This window comes from Pinus tabuliformis, chromosome 1_2 (assembly GCF_031772625.1).
Source record: "Pinus tabuliformis cultivar Carrire ecotype Pingquan chromosome 1_2, CPIR1, whole genome shotgun sequence".
NCBI lineage: Eukaryota > Viridiplantae > Streptophyta > Pinopsida > Pinales > Pinaceae > Pinus > Pinus tabuliformis.
Genome location: NC_142298.1, coordinates 485,490,717 through 485,511,427, shown reverse-complemented (window position 1 = coordinate 485,511,427; position 20,711 = coordinate 485,490,717). Strand labels below are relative to the sequence as shown.

At 39.9% G+C, this 20,711-nt stretch overlaps 1 protein-coding gene across 11 annotated transcripts in view; it reads right to left on the bottom strand.

The window, feature by feature from the left end:
- Positions 1-20,711, bottom strand: part of LOC149206449 (polyadenylate-binding protein-interacting protein 3-like) — a 338,082-nt gene that overhangs the window by 63,673 nt on the left and 253,698 nt on the right. For all 11 annotated transcript variants that reach the window (XM_089395426.1, XM_089395431.1, XM_089395432.1 and 8 more), the window contains 2 exons: positions 4,723-4,821; positions 4,434-4,496 (listed from right to left, as the gene is read on the bottom strand). In XM_089395426.1, coding sequence (XP_089251552.1) covers positions 4,434-4,496; positions 4,723-4,821 — 162 coding nt within the window. The remainder of the gene's footprint in view (positions 1-4,433; positions 4,497-4,722; positions 4,822-20,711) is intronic.

Here is a 20,711-nt window from a genome sequence, read left to right as displayed (position 1 = left end):
ATCTCATTTTAGCTATTACAAGGGTTTTGCTCATAGACCCTAATTTACCAAACCCTAAAAATCTAGGGCTTCGACTTATAACCTAGACATTAGCAGCAAGCCCTAACTTATCAAAACCTTAAAGATCTATGGTTTCAGTATATAAGTTGGATAATAACAGCAAATCCCTAAAAGACTAGGATTTTTGCTAAAAAAATATCAAAACCTTAAACATCAAAAGGATAGAGCTCTCATCACAGGTTCTATATTTCATCAACAACCCTAAGAGGCCTAGGGTTCAACATTATTGTTAACACACCCTAAGCACCAAAAGGCTAGGGTTTTACAATGAACCCTAACAATTAGAGTTTTACAAGAATGATCAAACAGCAAGAGATAATAAGGGTAGATTTAATCTAATGATTTATCACCCTAACAAGAATCTTTAAGATTCAAAACCCTAAACATAACAATGTAATGTAAATCAAATTTCAAAAGAGAATGAACATACCTTTTCTATGAAGAGAACCTTGTAACAAAACTTGTAATATAAGACATGCCTTGAATTGTCCATTAACAAACCTTGTAGGACATCAATTCTTGAAGGGCTTCCTTTGCAACAGAACTTCTTTCATGCTTCAAGTCTATCCTTTGAAGTCTCCCTCATAACCTTGTGTATTTTGCAATCTTCCCTACCTTTTGGTAAAATAGTGGAAGCTCCCTCTTAATTCAATCTTTCTGAGGGATACCTACAACTTATCAAAATAATTCAAAAAAGTTCTAACAAGATATGTTAGACCTACAAACTTTACAAATCAAAACATAAAGGAAAATAATGCAAAACTTAAGATAGAAGGATATGCGAGGGATAGTATTCCCGAAGAGTCTTTGGCAAATAGATATTTGATTTCGGATTCTTCAATCTTGTTTCTCATAGGTGGAGCTCCATCATCAACATTCGCATGTTCTCTTTCTCTCTTGTTATTCCTTGGATCTTCAAGACAATGAACTTTGTAATGACCCATCTTGTGACAATTGTAGCATTCAACCTTGGATAGGCCAACTTTCTTTCTTGGTTTTTTGAACTTTTTGAATGTTCCCTTCTTATTGTAATGAGCATAATAGGAATTAGAGTTGTTGTCTTCTTTGTCATCCTTCTTGTTTTTTACTAATGATATGTGGGCTTCTTCTTGACTACATGCATTCCACATTTGTTCGAAGGTTGGAGTATCCTTCCAACTATTAATCCCTAATGCAAAAGCACTCCAAGATTTTGGTAGACCTAGAATAGCGACAATTACGAGTTCTTTTTCTGGTACAACCTCATCTATCACTTAGAGTTTATCTCTTATTTAGATATCCTTACAAAATATGATGACACAATATCGTCTCTTTTCATCCTTATTGTCCTTAGTTCATTCTTGAGGCTAGCTATCTGACTAATGTTCTTGATGGTGAATAATTTGGAAAGAGCTTCATACATTTCTTAAGTAGAGTCTATGTTGGATATGTATGGAACTAGGCTGTCCTTTACTCCTACTATCAAATTCATGGCCAAGATTCTGGTTTCTCTGAACTTCTCCTTTCCTGCATCATCTGCAGGTTTCTTGACTTTTCCTTGAACACGATTCAAAACTTTGTGCTGAGCAATGATAAGATCTATCCTCTTCTTCCATGCCCTGTAGTTGGAAGCTCCTTCTAGCTTGTTTTTGTTATTCATTGAGGTTGTCATAGTTTCTATAGACAGTAGGCTTCTCTTCTTATATGATCTTTTCCTTAATGATCTTCTTTTGTTCCATCCTCCTTCACCCTTCTTTCAATTGACCTTCAAGTTGTCTTTTTCCTTCCTTCTTCACCTTAGCTCTAAAACAAAACACGAAGATCAATGACACCAGATGTAGGCACTTAGCAAGGGCTAAAACCCATCTAAATGGGAGAACCCAGTCAAACTCTTCCACTAGCAAATTCAAGTTGAGATAGACCAAAAGACCTTCCTCCTCCACCAAGTCAGCGCTTCCTTCCAATAGATGATCTCTATCAAAGTTACCAAGTGTCAACTTCTCAAACACAGCGTCAACCCAAAATTTCGACCCCCATATTTAGAACTTCGACCTTTAGCTTCAGAATTTCGGCCCAGCTTCAGGACTGTAGTTTCGGCCCTTCCAGTGGTTCAGCGGCTTCGCACATGTGAGAGAGAGAAAATTTCAACTTCTTGTTCTTGACAAAGTCTTCCTACCTTTTTCACTAGCCCTTTTCTCCTTGTTCCTTGAATTTTGCACTTTTTCTTGTCCCAAAAATTGCAGATCGAAGTTGTCGAGTGGGTGCTCCAAATGAAGTCGAGTTGTTTCCTTTATATAGGAGATTTTGGCCCTCAATTGGGTTGACTTGTCCAGTTTGAGGACGGACTTAGTGCAAGACGCCTAAAAGACCTAATTTACATCAAAATAAATTTGTTTCTTGATTAACAATGCCCAAAAGGGGTCTATTACATTATGACATGGACAAGGACACATGACATAAACCGTAGAAGCCTACAATGGAGGCTTTGACCTCTAAGCCATTGACCCAAGCACGAAACCCATTCTTTAATAAGTTAATTTCTTTAACAATAAAATTCTTTTTTCTTTCTTTTGACAAATACATTACATCATGACTCAAATACAATAATGAAGACCAACACTAGTTACATTCTTCAACATCCTTAACTAAGGCCGACTTGAAACTTTAGACTATTCACCCACTTGAAACACATAAAAATGTGTTTCTCTCAATCTATATGGGCTCTCGGTGCTTGAAGAAGCCCCTTGCTCCTCTAAGAGTGCTCTATGATCTCCAAGTGTCATGTCATCAAAATCAAGCTTGGTTTTGGGCCCACTCCTTTGGGTGCAAAACCCCCACGCTTGGGTTCTTAGCCCACAAGTGACTTTGTGATGCCAATTCCTCCACAACCCTGTGCCCTAGGGTTTGTAGTACCTCCCAAGCTACCAATCTCAACAGAAAACAAGTACATTCTCAACAAATTCAAAAGAAAGAAGACGAAGACCACTCGCAAATGCACTAAGGCATCCATCCAAGTGAGGATAATAATTCAAAAGATTTTCTTGAATCTAGCAGAGCCTACACTGGTTCAGAATCAGTTTGGAATTTTTTCTTCTAGATAAGAAGTTTTAGATAAATTTGTGCTTGGAGATGGGATGACAGTGAGCTATGTTGTTTCATGGACACTTTCCAATGGTGCATTACAAGGATTAAATAACCTACCCATTCATGTCCTTTCACAAGTGGCTAGTTCGTCAACATCTGAGAAAAATTTTACAGCCTTTATCCCTTTGGTAAAGCACAATAGATTGGATTCCAAGAAGATTAAACAGCTCATATACATTCTCTCCAATCTGCAACTCATCTCTCAGAGGAAGAATACACAATCTGGGCCTGTGAAGAAATGGGTTGTGAACCCTAAGGACAATGATTTGGAAGCAGCTTTGGACAATCTTGACTTGTCTTAACCGGGAAAGGGTACTTTTATTGTTGGAGCATCTTCTTCAAGTTTTGGGGAAACTTCTTAGAGTCAAAACTACACACTATTTCATATCAAATGTATGATGACATAGGGATTGACAATTCTAACATGTTTTATGTACAGAATGGTGACTAATCTACTCATCTTGTACATGACAATTTTTTGTTTTCTTCTCATTTTTCCATCTCTGTATGAATTTTGATGATGTTTGAATGATGGTCTCCAAAAAGATTGATGGCTATGGATATTTTTTGTTTTGCTCCTAATATTCTATTGATATATATTCATAGCCATATTTTTTAATATATATGTTTCCCATCCCCTACGATATTGAAAATGTCATTTTTGAAACCTTCACCAGTTTCCAAAACTTTGTTTGTACCCCTTGTTTCATGCAACATAATATTGGTCTAATAACTGCATATATCCTGAAATGGTCAGACTAGGCCATCTAGTTGGCTGACCTGTCCTTCATACCAATAGGCCATCATGTAACTACATTTCACCCTTATTAAAAGGCACTTTTTGGAGCTCATTTTCCTTCCCTCTTAATGTATGGTCTATGACTTTTCTCTGCCTTGCACTCACATTATGCATTTTCACAAAAGAGATGACCTAACTGCCAGACAACAATAATCAACCACTCAAGCAATTTGCCTGAGACAGATTCAATCTGCAAAGCTAAGAAACTAAAAATAAATAAAAGAGAAAACCTCACTACCAGAAAAGCACCAGATAGAGAAGCATTCAAGAAATGAGTAGATTAGACAACAATGATCATCAGGTAAGCAATGACATATAGAACAAATTCAAATTCCATGGAAAGTCTAAGACATTCAAGAAGAATGTTTAAAAATAATCTTATATACGGAAACAAATCAGAAAACTACATAATCATCTAGAGATACAATGCACACTTGCGCACACAAAATACCTGGGGAAATGGTGGTATATATACAACTTGTCCAGGTTGACCAAGCATCATATGTTGTGGATACTGTCATATGCATTACAGAAGAATTAGGGTTTTCAGAAAGAGATAATTGTGGCAACATGGTTTCAAACAGTAAAATCTAGGTTGATAATTAAAAGTCATGACACAATATTTGCTAAACTAGATTGATAACAATAAAGCCAAAACCATTCCAAGATAGTTCAAAAATTTTATTAGCTCCAGCTGTACAAAGAAAAGGAAGCAGACTTAGGGAAAGAAGACGATATACCAAATGTCCGTTTTGATGGATATATGTTGATGCAGACTGCACTGAAGGTGCCTGTGAATTATATATAATGGGGTGATGTCCACTGAAAGGATGCCCAATCTGCATACAGTAAATAGAATAAACTAAGGTTTTGAATGTGCATACTGTAAAATCTGAATAATTTTAATCATTTAGTTCATTTAGCACAAAAATTTTCTTTGGTTCATTACCAAGGGAAGTTTTGGATGCAGTCTTCTTAGTGATTTTTTATTTCCATATGAATTTAAGTTGTTCTCTAAACAAAGGAAAGGTCCAAGAAAAGGGCTAACAAGAATGCAAAAAGTAATGATAAAGCCTATAAAAGGAGATGACTGAACAGTGTTCCTTATTCTAACCTCTAAATGGCTGAAACAGGGTATCAGTTGGCACTAGAAACATAAATGTATACATCACAAAGAGTATGAAAGGGGGATATTGAAAGTTCCACACCATTGGCAATGTTGCCACACAATCTAGCAGGGTCCTAGGAGGGGTACCTAAAGGGCAACTACTAGACCAAATGACAACAATGGGACAAAGACCCACTGTCACATCAGTCAGTATCCCCTGCTCTTTACAGACTTTAACTAATGGGAGGAGTCCCAATATAAGGGAAATCACTTTAATGATAGAATCAATGGCCAGGTGTGATGTGATTTCCAAAGCCCATTCAAAGGAGAGACTCAAATAATGGCTCAATGCTTCAAAAGAGGCTAATGGCTCTCCAAGAAAGGTTTATGAGAAGATCTAGACCCAAGAGGAAAGGTTGTTCAATTACAAGAGATACTCCAAGACCTAAGGCTTCCTAGGGCGGGAAGGCCTCTCTTAAGGGGGCTTGTAAGATGATTACTATATAAGGGTATGACACCACTAGGGAGAGACCTAGGGAAAACTCAAGCTAGGCCTAGGGCTAGAAGATGACCTTCAATGAGATTCCTAGGTCAAGCAAGCATGAGAAAGGCCAAAATAATGATTAACTTCCTTTGAATTTTCAAGAGCAAAGGACCTCTAGAATGCCGCTAACCAAAGAAGTTTGAGGGTAGAATTGATGTTGGAGCTAGAGCTTGAGATTTCTCTCAAGCTAGCCATGGGAATTGCTTCAAATTTTAGGACAACTAGAGGAAAGTGTTGAAGAATGTAACTAGGTTCGGTCTTCATAAATGTATTTAAAGTCACAATATAATGTTTTTGTAAAAAGAAAGAAAATAAAATTTTATTATTATTAAAATTGACTTATTAAAGCATGGGTTTCATGCTTGGGTCAATTATTTTTAAGTCAACCTCCATTGCAGGCTTCTAGGGTTTGTGTCAAGTGTCCTTGTCCATGTCATAATGTAAAGAACTCTTCTTGTGAATTATTTGTCAAGAAATAAATTTATTTTATATTGAAATAAGTCTTCTAACCCTCCTCCACCAAGTCGACCTCAAAACTGGATAAGTCGGCCTAAAACTGGTAGTAGGATCGCTATATAAAGGCAACAACTCGGCCTCATTTGTGACTCACTCACAACAAGTTCGATCTATAGTTACTGGGCCAAGGAAAGGTGCGAAATTCAAGAAAGAAGGAGAAGAAGGAGAGCGGAGAAGGAGGACTCTTTCAAGCATAAATGACGAAATTTTCTCTCTCTTTACCACACGTGTGAAGTTGTGCAGCAGCTAGAAGAGGGCCAAAATTCTGCAGTAACTAGTAGGCCGAAATCCTGCTGCAGGTTTTGAAATTCTACAACTAGAAGTTGAATTGTTGGTTTTTAGGCAAAAGCTAGTAGATAAAAAGAAAACTACTACGTCATCTTGGAAGGCTGACTTGGTGGAGGAGGAAGGTCTATTGGTCTAGGGTCTTGGTCCATCTCAATTTGAATTACTGAAGGAAGAGTTCTTGACTGGGTTTTCTCTTATATAGGGGTGCTAGCCCTAGCTAAGTGCCTATATCTAGTGTTCTTGATCTTTGCATTTTGATTTTGGTAATTGCTTGATGAACTCAGATAAAAAGGGAACATAAGAAAGATAATAAGAATTCAAAGATATCACAAGTAGTTATCAACTAGAGAAAATCTTTTTGCCTTTCTGAATTTCTAAAATGGTATTAGAGCTAAGGTAAAGAAAGAAGAAAAAGGCAATTTAAAGGATCTATTCAGGAAAAGGGAGATCAAGAAAAAGGTTATTAAAAGGGATCACATAAGAAGACAAGCCTACTATTTACAAGAACAATGACAAACTCAATGAAGGGAGAAAACAAATTAGAAGGGGCCTCCAACTACAGGGCCTGGAAAAAGAGAATAGATCTCATTCTCGAAAAGAACAAAGTTTTAGATCTTGTTCAAGGAAAAATCAAGAAGCCTACTAATGAATCAAGTAATGCAGATAAAGCAAAGTTTAGAGAACTCGAAATTGTGGCAATGAATCAAACAGTGGATGGAGTTAAGGATAACTTAATTCTATACATATCCAACACAAATTCCACTCAAGAAATGTATGAGGCTCTCTCCAAGTTATTCACAATCAAGAACATTGGTCAAATAGCAAGCCTCAAGAATGAACTAAGAATTGTTAAGATGACAAATGATGATATTGTTTCATCATACTTTATAAGGATATCTAGAATCAGGGATGAACTCCAAGCAACAAATGAAATTGTTCTAGAAAAGGAGCTCTTAATTACTGCCCTTTTAGGACTACCTAAATCTTGTAGTGCTTTTGCATCAGGGCTTCACAATTGGAAGGATATTCCAACATTTGAACAAATGTGGAATGCATGTAGTCAAGAAGAAGCCAGAATATCGATGATAAACAACAAGGAGGAGGATGAAGAAGAAAACACCTCAAATGCTTATTTTTCTCATCACAAGAAGAAGGCAACCTTCAAGAAGTTCAAAGGACCAAAGAAGAAAATGGACCTATCCAAGATTGAATGTTACAATTGCCAAAAGATGGGGCATTACAAGAGTCACTGTCCCGAGAATCCAAGAAATAAGAAGAGAAATAGGGATCAAGCAAATGTCATTGATGAAGCTCCATCTAAGAAAAACAAGATTGATGAAGAATCAGAAGTCAAGGACTTATACTACTGAGTCCTCCCTTCCACATATCCTCCCTTGGTCTTCTATTCTGAGTACGGAATTTTCTTTATGCTTTGATTTCTAAAATTTGTAGGTCTAACATGTTTTGTTAAGACATTTTTGAATTATTTCTATAAATTGTAAGTATCCCTCAAAGATTGGATAAAGAGGGAGCATCCATCATTTACCAAAAGGCTTGTTTGCTCAAGGGTTATGGAGGAGACTTCAAAAGATAGACTTGAAGCATGAAAGAAGTTATATTGAAGCTCGTCAAGATTTGATGTCCTACAAGGTTTGTTAAGGAACAACTCAAAGGTATGCCTCAAACTATAAACCTTGTTATAAAGTTCTTTTCATAAAAGGTAAGTTTATTTTATTTTAAATTTTCTTCACATTACTGACATCGTTATGTCTAGGGTTTTGGATCACAAAGATTCTTGTTAGGGTGATTAATCATTAGATTGAATCTACCCTCATTATATTATCATTATTGTGGAACCCTAAAAAGGTTCACTGTAAAACCCTAACGTAAGGGTATGTCGATGCTAATATTGAAACCCTAGTCAAATTAGGGTTGTTGATAAAATCTAGAATTCCTATTCTTTTGATGCTTTGATATTGTTATGATAAAAATCCTAGCCCTTTAGGGTTTTATTGTCAATTTTCATGCTATGTACTGAAACCCTAGATCTTTAGGGCTTGTGAACAAAGCCCTTGTAAGTAAGATTGTTAAATTGGCAACTAGGGCCAAACTCCATGTGGGTTAGCTTATTTCTAGCAGCTGATATTTTTATTGGATCCCTCTCGTCGAGAGGTGTAGGATTGATCCAAAGATCATCCGATTCCGATAAGTATTTATGAAGATATGAATTTATTTTGTTTATGTAATTATAGTCAAGCCGACCAGCTCTTATGTAGGCTCTAAAAGCCCAACCGACGTGTCTATTCATCATCCTCATTTTGGTATAAATAGATGAGGATTTGATATCATTTGCACACACGTATTCTTGAGGTGATCTCCTCTCCACGTCTGGGTTTTTGGAGAAGGAGAGAACCAAAAGAATACGCTGGCCTAAGAAGGAGCCCTAGCTGCAGATGATGCCCTAGCTGATCCAACGCAGTCAATTACTTATACGCTGTTCAGGAGGAGACCTTATACGCTGTACATGGAGACTTTATACGCTGCTCTTATCCGCTGTCCTAGAAGCAGTCCTAAAGGAGAGTGGGACGCAGTCACCTAAAGATCATGCATCTGCAATAAGGAGGAGACGTAGCTGCAGTAAAGAAATCTATTATACAGCTGAAAGAGAAGTCTAGCTGCTGTCCAAAGGTACCCTAGCTACAGGTCAAAGAGGAGCCTTAATCCGCTCTTAAGGAAGGCTCTAATCCGTTGAAAGAAGAGCTTTAATCCACACTTAATGGAGGCCCTTATTTGCTGACCAAGAAGGCATAGACGCAGTCATGAAGAAAGCCCTAGCCGCAGGTAAAAGAGGAGACTTAGCCGCAGTTAAGAAGAGCCCTAGCAGTAATCAAGGAAGAGGGTTGGCCGCAGTCAAAGGAGGCATAAATCCGCAGCCTAAAAGGGAACTCTAATCTGCTGTTTAGTGATGCCCTAATCCGGAGTTATGAAGAAGCCTTATCCGCAGCAAAAGGAGGGCTGATCAGCAGTGATGCATAAGCCCTATACGCTGTAATGAAGAGGCCCTAATCTCAGATTTGAAGGTGCCCTAATCTGCTGTCACAATTACAACTATCTAAGGGAGCTTCTATACGTTGAAAATGAAGCCTAGCCGCAACATAAAGGAGACATATATCAGCGTAAAGGAGCAGCATGGAAATCGCTGTAACAACGTGTTAAATACTGCTGTACATTTGGGATCAGCAGTCACTAGATTAGAAGACAGGGCAATGCTGCTATTTGGGATCTTGTTTAGGCCTGTTGAAGGAGTCTACAGCTACAGCTAGCTGCTTTGCTAGGCTGCAAGCCATAGCAAGCAACTAAGGCTGTTCCAAGACAGTATTACAGTTTGCTTTGAGTTCGGATGGCAGCATGGATTAGGAGAGACTCTCCTAGGTGGACTGAAGCCCTTGAAGGGCTTAGTTATTTAATAACTTGAAAGCATGATGTTGAATGCAGCATGGTGTTGAATGCAGCATAGTGATGGACACAGCATGGTTGGATGCAGCATGGTGAATCAGTTGAAGTATGAGGACTGAGAAGTGTGCCTTCACCTGAGTTCAGATCTGCAGTCCTTGTCGTCAGAACTATCATGTCATCTTCATGATGAAATATCTCTGATGTCTGATCTCTTATTTTGGCAAGTCAAAGTGTTGACTTCAAATGTATTTGTACCATCTCTCTCTCTGCTGAACTTTGAAGATAAAAGAAGAATTGATCAAGGGTTTCCCCACACATTGTGGGGTTTGTCCCTGGCTCGCGCCATATCTTGTGTCCTCTTGCCTTGGCTTGTCTTCTGCGATTTATAATTGTGTTCTATCTGCAGTTTATTTTAATGTTGATGTGATTGCTAACTGTGAAAATTTAAATAAATTGCTCTAGCATAGAACATAACCAAAAATTAACAAAGATTCTAGGAATGAAACCCTAGGTGTATATTAGTCTGATCGAAACCATAGTCTGAACGAAATTGTTTTTATGTATTGATGTTTGTGTATTGGGTTTACCTAGTAGATATTGTTGTGATATGCTAGTGCATGATTATGAAATCCTAGATATGTATATGTGAGTATGCTAACCTAATTATTGATGCTCATAGTTTGTGATTTCTAGGATTTATAATAAATCTTAAGTAGAAGATTGATATCCTAGGAACCAATGATATTATTTCCAATATGATTTAGTTTTGTTGATAAAATTTAGGGTTTGCAACAAACCCTAGTAGAGTCTAACATATAAATTCTGAAAATCGTTGATCCCTTAAATGCATTTTAGAATTGATATCTAAGGCTTTGTCTCAAAGATGGATTCTAGGGTTTGCAATATATCATAAAAGAGGTTGTCATATATCTTTGAAAGTAATATTGAGGCCCTAGATACAATGAGATTGATATCTAGATTGAGTTGCTCAAAGATGAAGTCTAAGGTTTATCACAAAACCCTAGCAAAAAGTTAATGTCTAGCATATCTGTCTCGGTTCAGGTATTTGATGTCAGAAGTTTGAATGTTTTAATGCTTCCATTATATTGACATAATTAACTTTACGCTTCTATATATTTGTATTTGGTTGTACCTACTATTAAATTTTTGCAAGTACATAATCTTCAAGATGATGAAGATGCTCGGATGATATTAAAAAGCATGATGAAGGAAGTTATATATATAATGATGATCAAGATAACCTTGATGTCATAAGAAGGGATGGAGCCATGAAAGGTTCTCCGATAATATAGAAGAAGGAAGCAGTTGATCTCCCTAAGTTTAGAGGGAGCCGGGATAGAAGAAGGGATTTATCTCCCCAATTACGAGGGAGGGCATATTATGATAGTGAATACCTTGAAGTAAGCAAAAGTACTATTGGTGAATATGAAGTTGCAAACAAAAGACTTGAGAAAATTTGAGGATGTATTTGGTGCTACTGGAGAAATGAAATAAGAAGAAAGCTTCTGACAAAATTATATATGAATAACTTGATGATGAACGGAGGATCATGATTATTGAGGACCCCAAAAGTTTGTGTTTACTCATATATATATTTGAAAGTTTACTGCTGATTGGGGTTTGTACAGGTAAATCTCTCCATGAAGAAGGATGAACACTTGAGAAGTATGCTTGGACAAATGAATATATATAGTTTATTAGGGGGAGTTGAAGCATCTAATGGCAGATTCTTGGGACGACATCTGGCCGGCCTATGTATTGGTGTCTAGATCCCAAATAGGGAGGGTGGCGTTGGTCTTAGAGCTCTGACCTTAGATACGCACCTAGATCCATAGGTTGATGGTTAGTTAATAAGCTTGATGGTACCTAGACGGGCTGAAAGCTTTAGTCCAGCTTAGTCCCACCCTGATAGATAACCCTAGTCAGGTATCTAGTCTATGGCACTAAGTGTGCCTAAACTCTTCGTAGTTCATTTTGGAGATCTTCCATGTACCTCTATATAGTTGTAATTATGAATACCTCCCTAGTTAAGAGGGAGTGTTGAAGAATGTAACTAGGTTCGGTCTCCATAAATGTATTTAAAGTCACAATACAATGTATTTGTAGAAAGAAAGAAAATGAAAATTTATTAGTATTAAAATTGACTTATTAAAGCATGGGTTTCATGCTTGGGTCAATTATTTTTAGCTCAAAGCCTCCATTGCAGGCTTCTAGGGTTTGTGTCAAGTGTCCTTGTCCATGTCATAATGTAAAGAACTCTTCTTGGGAATTATTTGTCAAGAAATAAATTTATTTTATATTGAAATAAGTCTTCTAGGCCTCCTCCACCAAGTCGGCCTCAAAACTGGACAAGTCAACCTAAAATTGGGTAGCAAGATCACTATATAAAGGCAGAACTCAACCTCATTTGTCACTCACTCACCACAAGTTCGATCTGCAATTACTGGGCCAAGAAAAGGTGTGAAATTCAAGGAAGAAGGAGAAAAAGGATAGCGAAGGAGGGTTTTTTCAAGCATAAAAGACAAAAGTTTCTCTCTCTTTCCCACACATGTGAAGTTGTGCAACTGCTAGAAAAGGGTTGAAATTCTGCAGTAACTGGTAGGCCGAAATTCTGCTGCAAGAGGTCAAAATTATGCAACTGGAAGTCGAATTGTTGGATTGATGCTAGGCAGAAGCTAGTAGATAAGAAGAAGACTACTACATCATCTTGGAAGGTTGACTTGGTGGAGGAGGAAGGTCTATTGGTCTAGGGTCTTGGTCCATCTCAATTTGAATTACTGAAGGAAGAGTTCTTGACTGCGTTTTCCCCTATATAGGGGTTTTACCCCTAGCTGAGTGTCTATATTTGGTGTTCTTGATCTTTGCATTTTTATTTTGGTAATTGCTTGATGAACTAAGATAAAAAGGGAACATAAGAAAGATAATAAGAATTTAAAGATATCACAAGTAATTATCAACTAGAGAAAAAAAAAATCTGCCTTTGTTATTTTCTAACAAAAACCACAGCACAGTATTCTACCAACTCGCTCCTCAAGGTGACCTTTTTATTGCAATTTTCACTAGGCCATAGTTGGCCTTCTAGGGTTAGGGCAGAAATTTGAAAAAGGTGGAAGGAAGAAGTTTAAGGTTGATCACCTAGGAATGAGATCCAGTGCCTTATCAATTGGGAGAAATGGAGTCAATATTTTCTTTGATGGAAGACCTTCACTCTATCAAGGAGAGATATGAAGCTCTTCACTAGCCCTAAAGAAGTAGCAACTCGACTACAATGGGTATTTATACTTCGCTTGGCAAGGAGTGATGGACATTTGAGGGTGCAAGGTAAACGAGCCTCTAGGAACATTCATTCACATCATCTAAGGAGTAATGCATGCAATACTTCAATAATCCAGTGTTTTCATGAATTCTCATCAAATTAGGGCACATATAAGATAACGACAAGATATTCCATACATTAGACATGCAACAATGTAAAGAGATAGTATCAAATAGCACTTACAAGATAATGTGAGTATATCCATCCATCAAACTTGCAAATAGAAGCTCCAAGACAAGATAGCGAAAATCCAAAACATCAAAATGCATCAATAACAACCAATTTCGTCCATCAATTGCAAGTCCAAATTCTTTTTACAAAAGAAATCCCAATCCAAATGATGATGATTTATAAAATGAGGCTCTCCAATTTATATGAGCCTATCACAAGTTCGAATGGACTACTTAGCCTAATGAAGCCCATAAAAATGTTTTAATGTGCAAAGTAACAATAACTTTGGTGACAAGCGCACCAATTAGCTCAAATGTGTAAAATAAGACTTCCTAACGAGGATGAAATGATAAAATAATGGTGCAAAGGGTCGTTGGAAGGCCAAGATGAGTCCTCAATGTGCCATAATGAAGAGAAGGGCTCCAAAATGATGATCAAGGGGGTGGCCCCTTGATTTCCAAGCAAAACATGAAGTGGTGCTCCAAGGTGCCTCTTGGACACAATAAATGGCCTCATGGGTCTCCAACTAGATCAAACATGTCCATGCTCCATCAGTAAGGGCTATATTGATGACATGTGCCCTCCCATGTCTCTCCGGATGAGACAAAACCCCATCTGGGCCCTAGATCAGCTGAGAAGTGTCAGGTGCAAATGTGTGGTTGGTTGGGCAACGTGGTCCAAGTGCATCATCATCTTTGTATGACTGGGGCATGAACAAGCAATGTGTGGTGCTAAAGAAGCCCATGGCATGGCAATCAATGCTCTGTTGTGGTGGAGGCCCATGGCTCTCAACACTCACCCTACAAGTGTTATTATGACCCTCTAGAGGGCTTAGACCCCATATAGGGAGACCAAGTCCAAATGGAGACCGACCTGCAATCTTGTATAAGATCCAATGTGTCTCCTCACCTTCCAATACAACAATCCATTAGTGCAATTGTGTAATATCCCTAAGGGAAAATTAATAGTAAATATTCAAAGTAAAATAGACAAACACACCATAAAATCATAACAAACAATCAAACCAAGAATTTTCTTCCAAAACAGCGTTGCATACTCATTTTATTAATGGAAAGAGGTGTACAATCAACTGGGGAGAAGCCCTTCACGAACTTCATGTAATAAGTACATATGCCCACGAACCCCCTCAGTCAGTCACATTTCGAGGCTCTGGCCAATCTCAGGTAGCTCTAATCTTCTCCTCAGGTACTCTGACACCATCCTCCCTAATGATGTGCCCTAGGTAGAGCATCTCGATCAACCCAAACTCGCACTTAGACAGTTTGGCATAGAATTGTTGCTCCTTCAAAATGCACAGTATTGTCTCAAGGTGCTGCAAATGCTCTTCCCACCTTCAGTTGTAAATCAGTATGTCGTGAAAGAACACCAACATGGGCTTCCTCAACTGCCCACCAAACATGTGGTTCATGCATGACTGGAATGTCGCGGGTGCATTGGTCAGCCCGAATGGCATAACCAGGAACTCAAAGTGCCCATAATGGCACCGAAATGTTGTCTTCGAGACATCTTCATCCCACACTCGGATCTAATGGTACCCCGACCGCAGATCAATCTTCGAGAAGAACTTACCTCCCCTCAACTCCTCCATCAGCTCATCTATACAGGGAATGGGATAGCAGTTCTTCATCGTCTTCTTGTTGAGGGCCCTGTAATCGATGCACATCTGTAAGGACCTGTCCTTCTTCTTCACCAGCACAACTGATGAAGCAAAAGGACTAGAGTTGGGCCTGATATGCCCGAGTGCCAACAACTCATGGATGGCCCTCTCGATCTCATCCCTATAAGCCTTGGGATGTCGATAAGGGGTGGTGATGACGGCCTGCACCCCTGGCTCCAACTCGATAGTGTGCTCAAACCCCCGATCAGGTGGTTGTCCCGGTGGTATGTCCCCAAACACCATTGGATACATATCAAGAATAGTTTGTATCTCTGGATGTGGTGCCTTGGGCTTTCCCCCAGCCTCTGAGATCCTCAACTCCACAGCCCACTCAATGTCTCCATGTCTCAATTTAGCCTCCATTCTGTGGGCCAAAACAGTCTGTGGTGGGTAGGAGTGCATCCCCCGAAGCAACACAGTCTTGCCATCTGGCCCTACAAATTCCATCTCCAACTTCCTCCAGTCTGTTGTGACTCTGCCAAGCATATAGAGCCACTGGACTCCCAACACTACATTGGTGTCTGGTACATCCACCACAAAGAAATGATCTGTCATGGAGTAGTTCCCCATGGTCATTGTCAAGGTTGGTACATAACGAGTGCACTGCATGGTCCTGTCCCTAGGCACAAGAACTGAGAATCCCTCAAACTCCTCAGTTGTGATGCCCCTCCTCTGAACCAACTAAGCATCAATGAAATTGTGGGTAGCCCCACCGCCCACCAGAACTGAGACATGTTGCCCCTGAACAGTGACTCTAATCCTCATAGTCAAGAATTTGGGTACTCCACACAGTGATGCAAGAACCCCTCCAGTAGAAGCGAAGGAAACTCCCCCTAGTGGTGGTGGTGGTGGTCCTCCTCCCTGCAGAGGTTGCGTTATCCTCTCCACCAATCTCAAAATTGGTCTCATCCTCTACATCGTTGTCAAAGAAGACCTCAATATAGTGGGCCTTGCCCACTACACACATATGGCATAGTGCCCATGGCTCCTGACAAGTGAAGCATAGTTTCCTCCTCCTGAGGTCTCTCTGGGTCATCATCTAGCTACCCACGCCCCTAATTGGCTCGTGGTGGTGGAGCCCCAGTGTCCTTCCCCCTCTGCTGAAACCCTGTCTAGGGGGTAATGATGTACGTGCCATGGGTAGGGCATCCTATAAGCCTCGGGCTCTCCCAACTGCATCATGTAATGTACTGGGCATGTTGGACCTCACTAACCTGTGCAATAGCTCTACTAGCCCATCCACAAACATGAAAATCCTCCTAGACTCTAACAAGTCAAGCACCATCACAGAAAATCGCAGAAACTCTCAGATATAGGTTTTTGCACTCTCGGTCTGCTTGAGCCTTGTCAACTCCCCGAAATACTCCTTCAGATCCTAGTCAATCCGTGGAACCAGCAGTCGTGGGTTTCCCCTTCCAGATGCAATGTGGTAATCTTGATTGTCTCTCCTTCTGTCATTTGGTTTAGCTGGAAATAAACATCCAACTTTTCAACCCATGCCTTCGCCGAGCTCTTGGAGGACCCATCAAAGGCTGGGAGAAATAGCCTCCCCACAATGCGTTGCAAATTTGTCCCCTACATGTAACCTCCTCCCCTCTGTCCCTTAGGCTTGTTGTTGCCCTTCAACTGACAGAAACCTTTGAAAGTGATGGCCCTCCCAAAATCAGGCCCATAAGATTGAGACTCCAGGAAATAGTCCCCATAAGGTGCCTCCTCCTACTCTGGCTGCCCACCTACTCTAGATTGTAGGAATGTAGGAATGGTGGATCTAGGGGTTGTATTCTAAATTAATGGCATGTTGGCCTATAGAGATGCATGGTGGTGTGAGGTGTCAGATCCTTCTCCATAGTGGAAATCCCCTTGGACACCCTTACCCATGTTGCCATTGCCACTTCGTTGACCCATCCCTTCAATGTTTCGAGACAAATCCTGCACTGTCTTCAGTAGGAGTTGGGCAAACTCCTTCTCCTCCTCCCTTTTGTCTCCTTCATTATCCCCCATGTTGGTTTCTTCTACCTCTAGTTCTGTAGTCACAGGATCAAGGGTGATCTCTAACTGTTGTTCCTTGCTTCTATACCTCTGCCTCTGGTATGTCACGTTCTGCTTATCCTCCGGTGTCATAGACTACGTTGCTACCACAAGTTGTGCCAAGTCTATGAGCTCTGATACCACTGTAATATCCCTAAGGGAAAACTAATAGTAAATATTCAAAGCAAAATAGACACACACCATAAAATCAGAACAAACAATCGGACCATGAATTTGCTTCCAAAACAACGTTGTATACTCATTTTAATAATGGAAAAAGGTGTATAATCAAGGTACTCAAATGAGTGCAACTGGGCTTTCTCTTAGCAAGCTAGCAAAAACCTAAAATGATCCCTGAATCACCCTCATCCAATTTGTTGTTAATTCGACCCCAAGTGTTGCACTATAAATGCCCAGAAATGGTGTTGTTGCCTGAAATGATCTGCTACTAAAGCCCTCTCTCTTGCTCAGAAAATTCCGAGAAATTAATCATGGCCTCTACACAAGAAACCCAAAATAACCCACGAAGGGTTTGGCCAAATCTTGACCCCAAAATTTCAACCCTCTTGGGCTTGGTTGGCTCTCCTGCTGGGAAAATCAACCTACCTGAGAATTATGTTGCTAAATGCTCCCAAAATGTCTACAAACCTTGTTAGAAGACTTCCCTCCTGATTTCCTCCACAAACTCCCCTATCTCCACAACTTCCCGGAGTGCCTCAAGCTATGACTACGCAATCCTTGCACTGTTGTAACTCTCCCTGCTGCTGGAACTCAACTCATTGTTGTTGGTACGAATTGGGATGAAGTAGAACTCCCTCCTTGGGCTGGCACTCGAAGTCCACTGAAGCAAGGGCTAGGATTTCCACTCGAAAACATAAAGTGTGTTGAACAACACATGCAGACTTGGCTCACTGCTCAAGCATGCTCTTGTCAAAAGACAAATTCTGAAAATGATAGATGATGAGCAAAATGAGAGCCCCTCCTTCCTTTTGTCAATTTGCCTCCAAGGTTTCCCATGTGGGCCCACATCGAATTTCCCTCACCTATTTTGCACCAATGAGAGCATACTCTCCATGTGGGTCGAAAATCCTTTGTGGTGGCCCCCACACTCCACCAAAGCCACAATCTTTCCATCAAACTCTAATTTTGGGGTGATTCTCATGCCAAAAAACAAATGTGGGTCCCTTAGGCCCACTTCTCCTAAGTGAAACAATGAAATACGCCAAAATTGACCAAAATTCAATATTCACTTAGTGAAACACTAAGTAGGAATATCACAAATTGAGTAAATAATCTTGCTAACTAGGGGAAAAAGTGGACACTTCTTAGTGGCATGCCCTTCCAAATGGGCTTTAGAGTGTACAGGTGCCACCATACTCAAAAAGAGAGGTTAATAAAGGACCCTATTAAGTAGTTTCAACCTCTAAGGGAGTAGTAGGTCCATGATACATCCGCCAAATGGCAAGTGTCATGTGAAATGATGGTGGAACAAAGTGGGGCAATAGGGAGGGCTCCAAGCCACATGCCATGGTAGAAGGATAGCTATAATGAGGGAAGCCCACACACTGGGTGTATAGATGTAGGAAGGAGCAATCGTGGTACATGAGTTACCCCGACTCTTGTTTTTCAACCTTCTTCATATGCCTTTTTCCTTTTATTGATTTTTCTTTCTTTGAACTGCTTGGGGCTCCAGGGGATGAGAGCATGATGTATATGATAAAGCAGTGATTACGCCTCTTAAGGTTGGGTAGTTCATCGCCCACTAGGGAATGGGACAATCATGAGTTCTTAAATGATGCACGGGGCACTCATAAGGGCCCTAGGAACCAGGGCGATGGCCATAATAATAGGGGGTAGAGCTCATGTTTGGCTTTTTCCCACACGCTAAATTTTTATGTTCCGACCATCTTTTGCATTTCGTAGTACATTTCTTGTTATAAGTGGCCAAATTATGCTTTTAACTTGCTTTTTAGATGCATCAACCTTTGGGGCATCATTCCAGGATCGACCCAAACTGTGGACAAGAGGAGGGGGAGGTTAACTTGTCGTGGATCCAATGGACAAATGTGGACCCGGATGGGAAAAGTGTGAAAAGGGTTTATAATGAGCGAAGGGGAGTGAGATATATGGTATCGAGAAGAGGGATCCCACAACCAAAATCAAGGTTTCCAATGTAATGCCACTCCTAAAGCTAGCAGCCAATAGAGGAGATCCCACGGGACTAAGGATACAAGATTAACCACCAAGTTGGGACAAGGGAACAAGAGTACAATCCAAGCCCATATTTTTCGCCGAACCCCCCCACCAATTCATGTGCAAATACGTCCACGAAAAGCAAGCATAAACACCCAATTACATAATGAAAAATCATACATTCGAGGTTGGAAGGCCCACCTTCAAACATACGATCATAACAGATGGGCATGGACACATAATGGCTAGCTTAGGTGGCAAAGAATGGTGGCACATCGAGCCATTTGGTGGGTGTAAGGGGTTGCTAGATATCGGTTGAAGACAAACCTAGGAGAAAATTTCTCCTACAGGGGTCACCCACTAGTTGTGGGTAACAAGCAATAGGGTAGAAATTGCAAGCTTAACAACAGAAGAATTTGCATATTGACCAGTATAAACAACTAGGAGAAAACTGCAAATTTCACAATTGAAGAAATAGCAAGTTTCCTATATTACAAAGAGCATGGGAGCTTTATTTAAGTGATGGTAATGTATCCTATGAGAAAGAATGATCGATATTTCAAATGTCCCATTTGAGTCAGGTTAGATCAGTCCTATGATTATACCCAAAATATTGCAATAACATTGTCAAGAAATGTGACAAAAATCCTCTTAGTGAGAATAAAATAAGAAGCCAATTGTTGGTATAGGTAATGATATTTTGCATGCAGATAAGCAACCTATTACACCTCATATTTATGAGGTTACATCATTTGAATTTCATCACATTTGTGGAAATCTGTAACTGGTATCTTGGAGCATTAGACCAACTTGGGGGTAATACATCTTCATGGAACCCCTTTGGTTATGATGTTGCAGCATCGGGTAGACATTCTCCCATGGGGTCACGTTGATTTGACTAGTGGGGGAATGAAACATTCACCCAAGAAACCATGCTGATTTTGTTGGGCCATGCTGATTTAGCAAGGGGTGAATGGCTCAAGGGCAGACTTTCTCCCATAGGGTCATGCTAACTTGACTAGGGGAGATTGATACATTAACCCATGGGGCAATGCTAATTTGGCTATGGGAAAGTGTCCCACGGTACTCACATTGCTAGCTCTAGGGTGGATTGATCTATTTTATAGAGCAGATTTGAATTGTTTATCTAGTGGGGTTTTTACCAATGTTGCACATATCGCGATAATAACTTAATTATCACAATATTATCGTCGAAATACCTATGTCGACATTATCACCGCTATTTATTGCAATATTTTGGTGAAATCGAAATTATCGCGATGATTTCTGGAAATCATCGCGAGTCGAACCAATTTATCGCCCTGTTGTTCCAAAATTCATTTTTAAGCGTCCGGGTCCGGTTTTTTGGTCATTTCGGTTTTTAGCTTGCTGGGATTGAGCTCTGAGAGG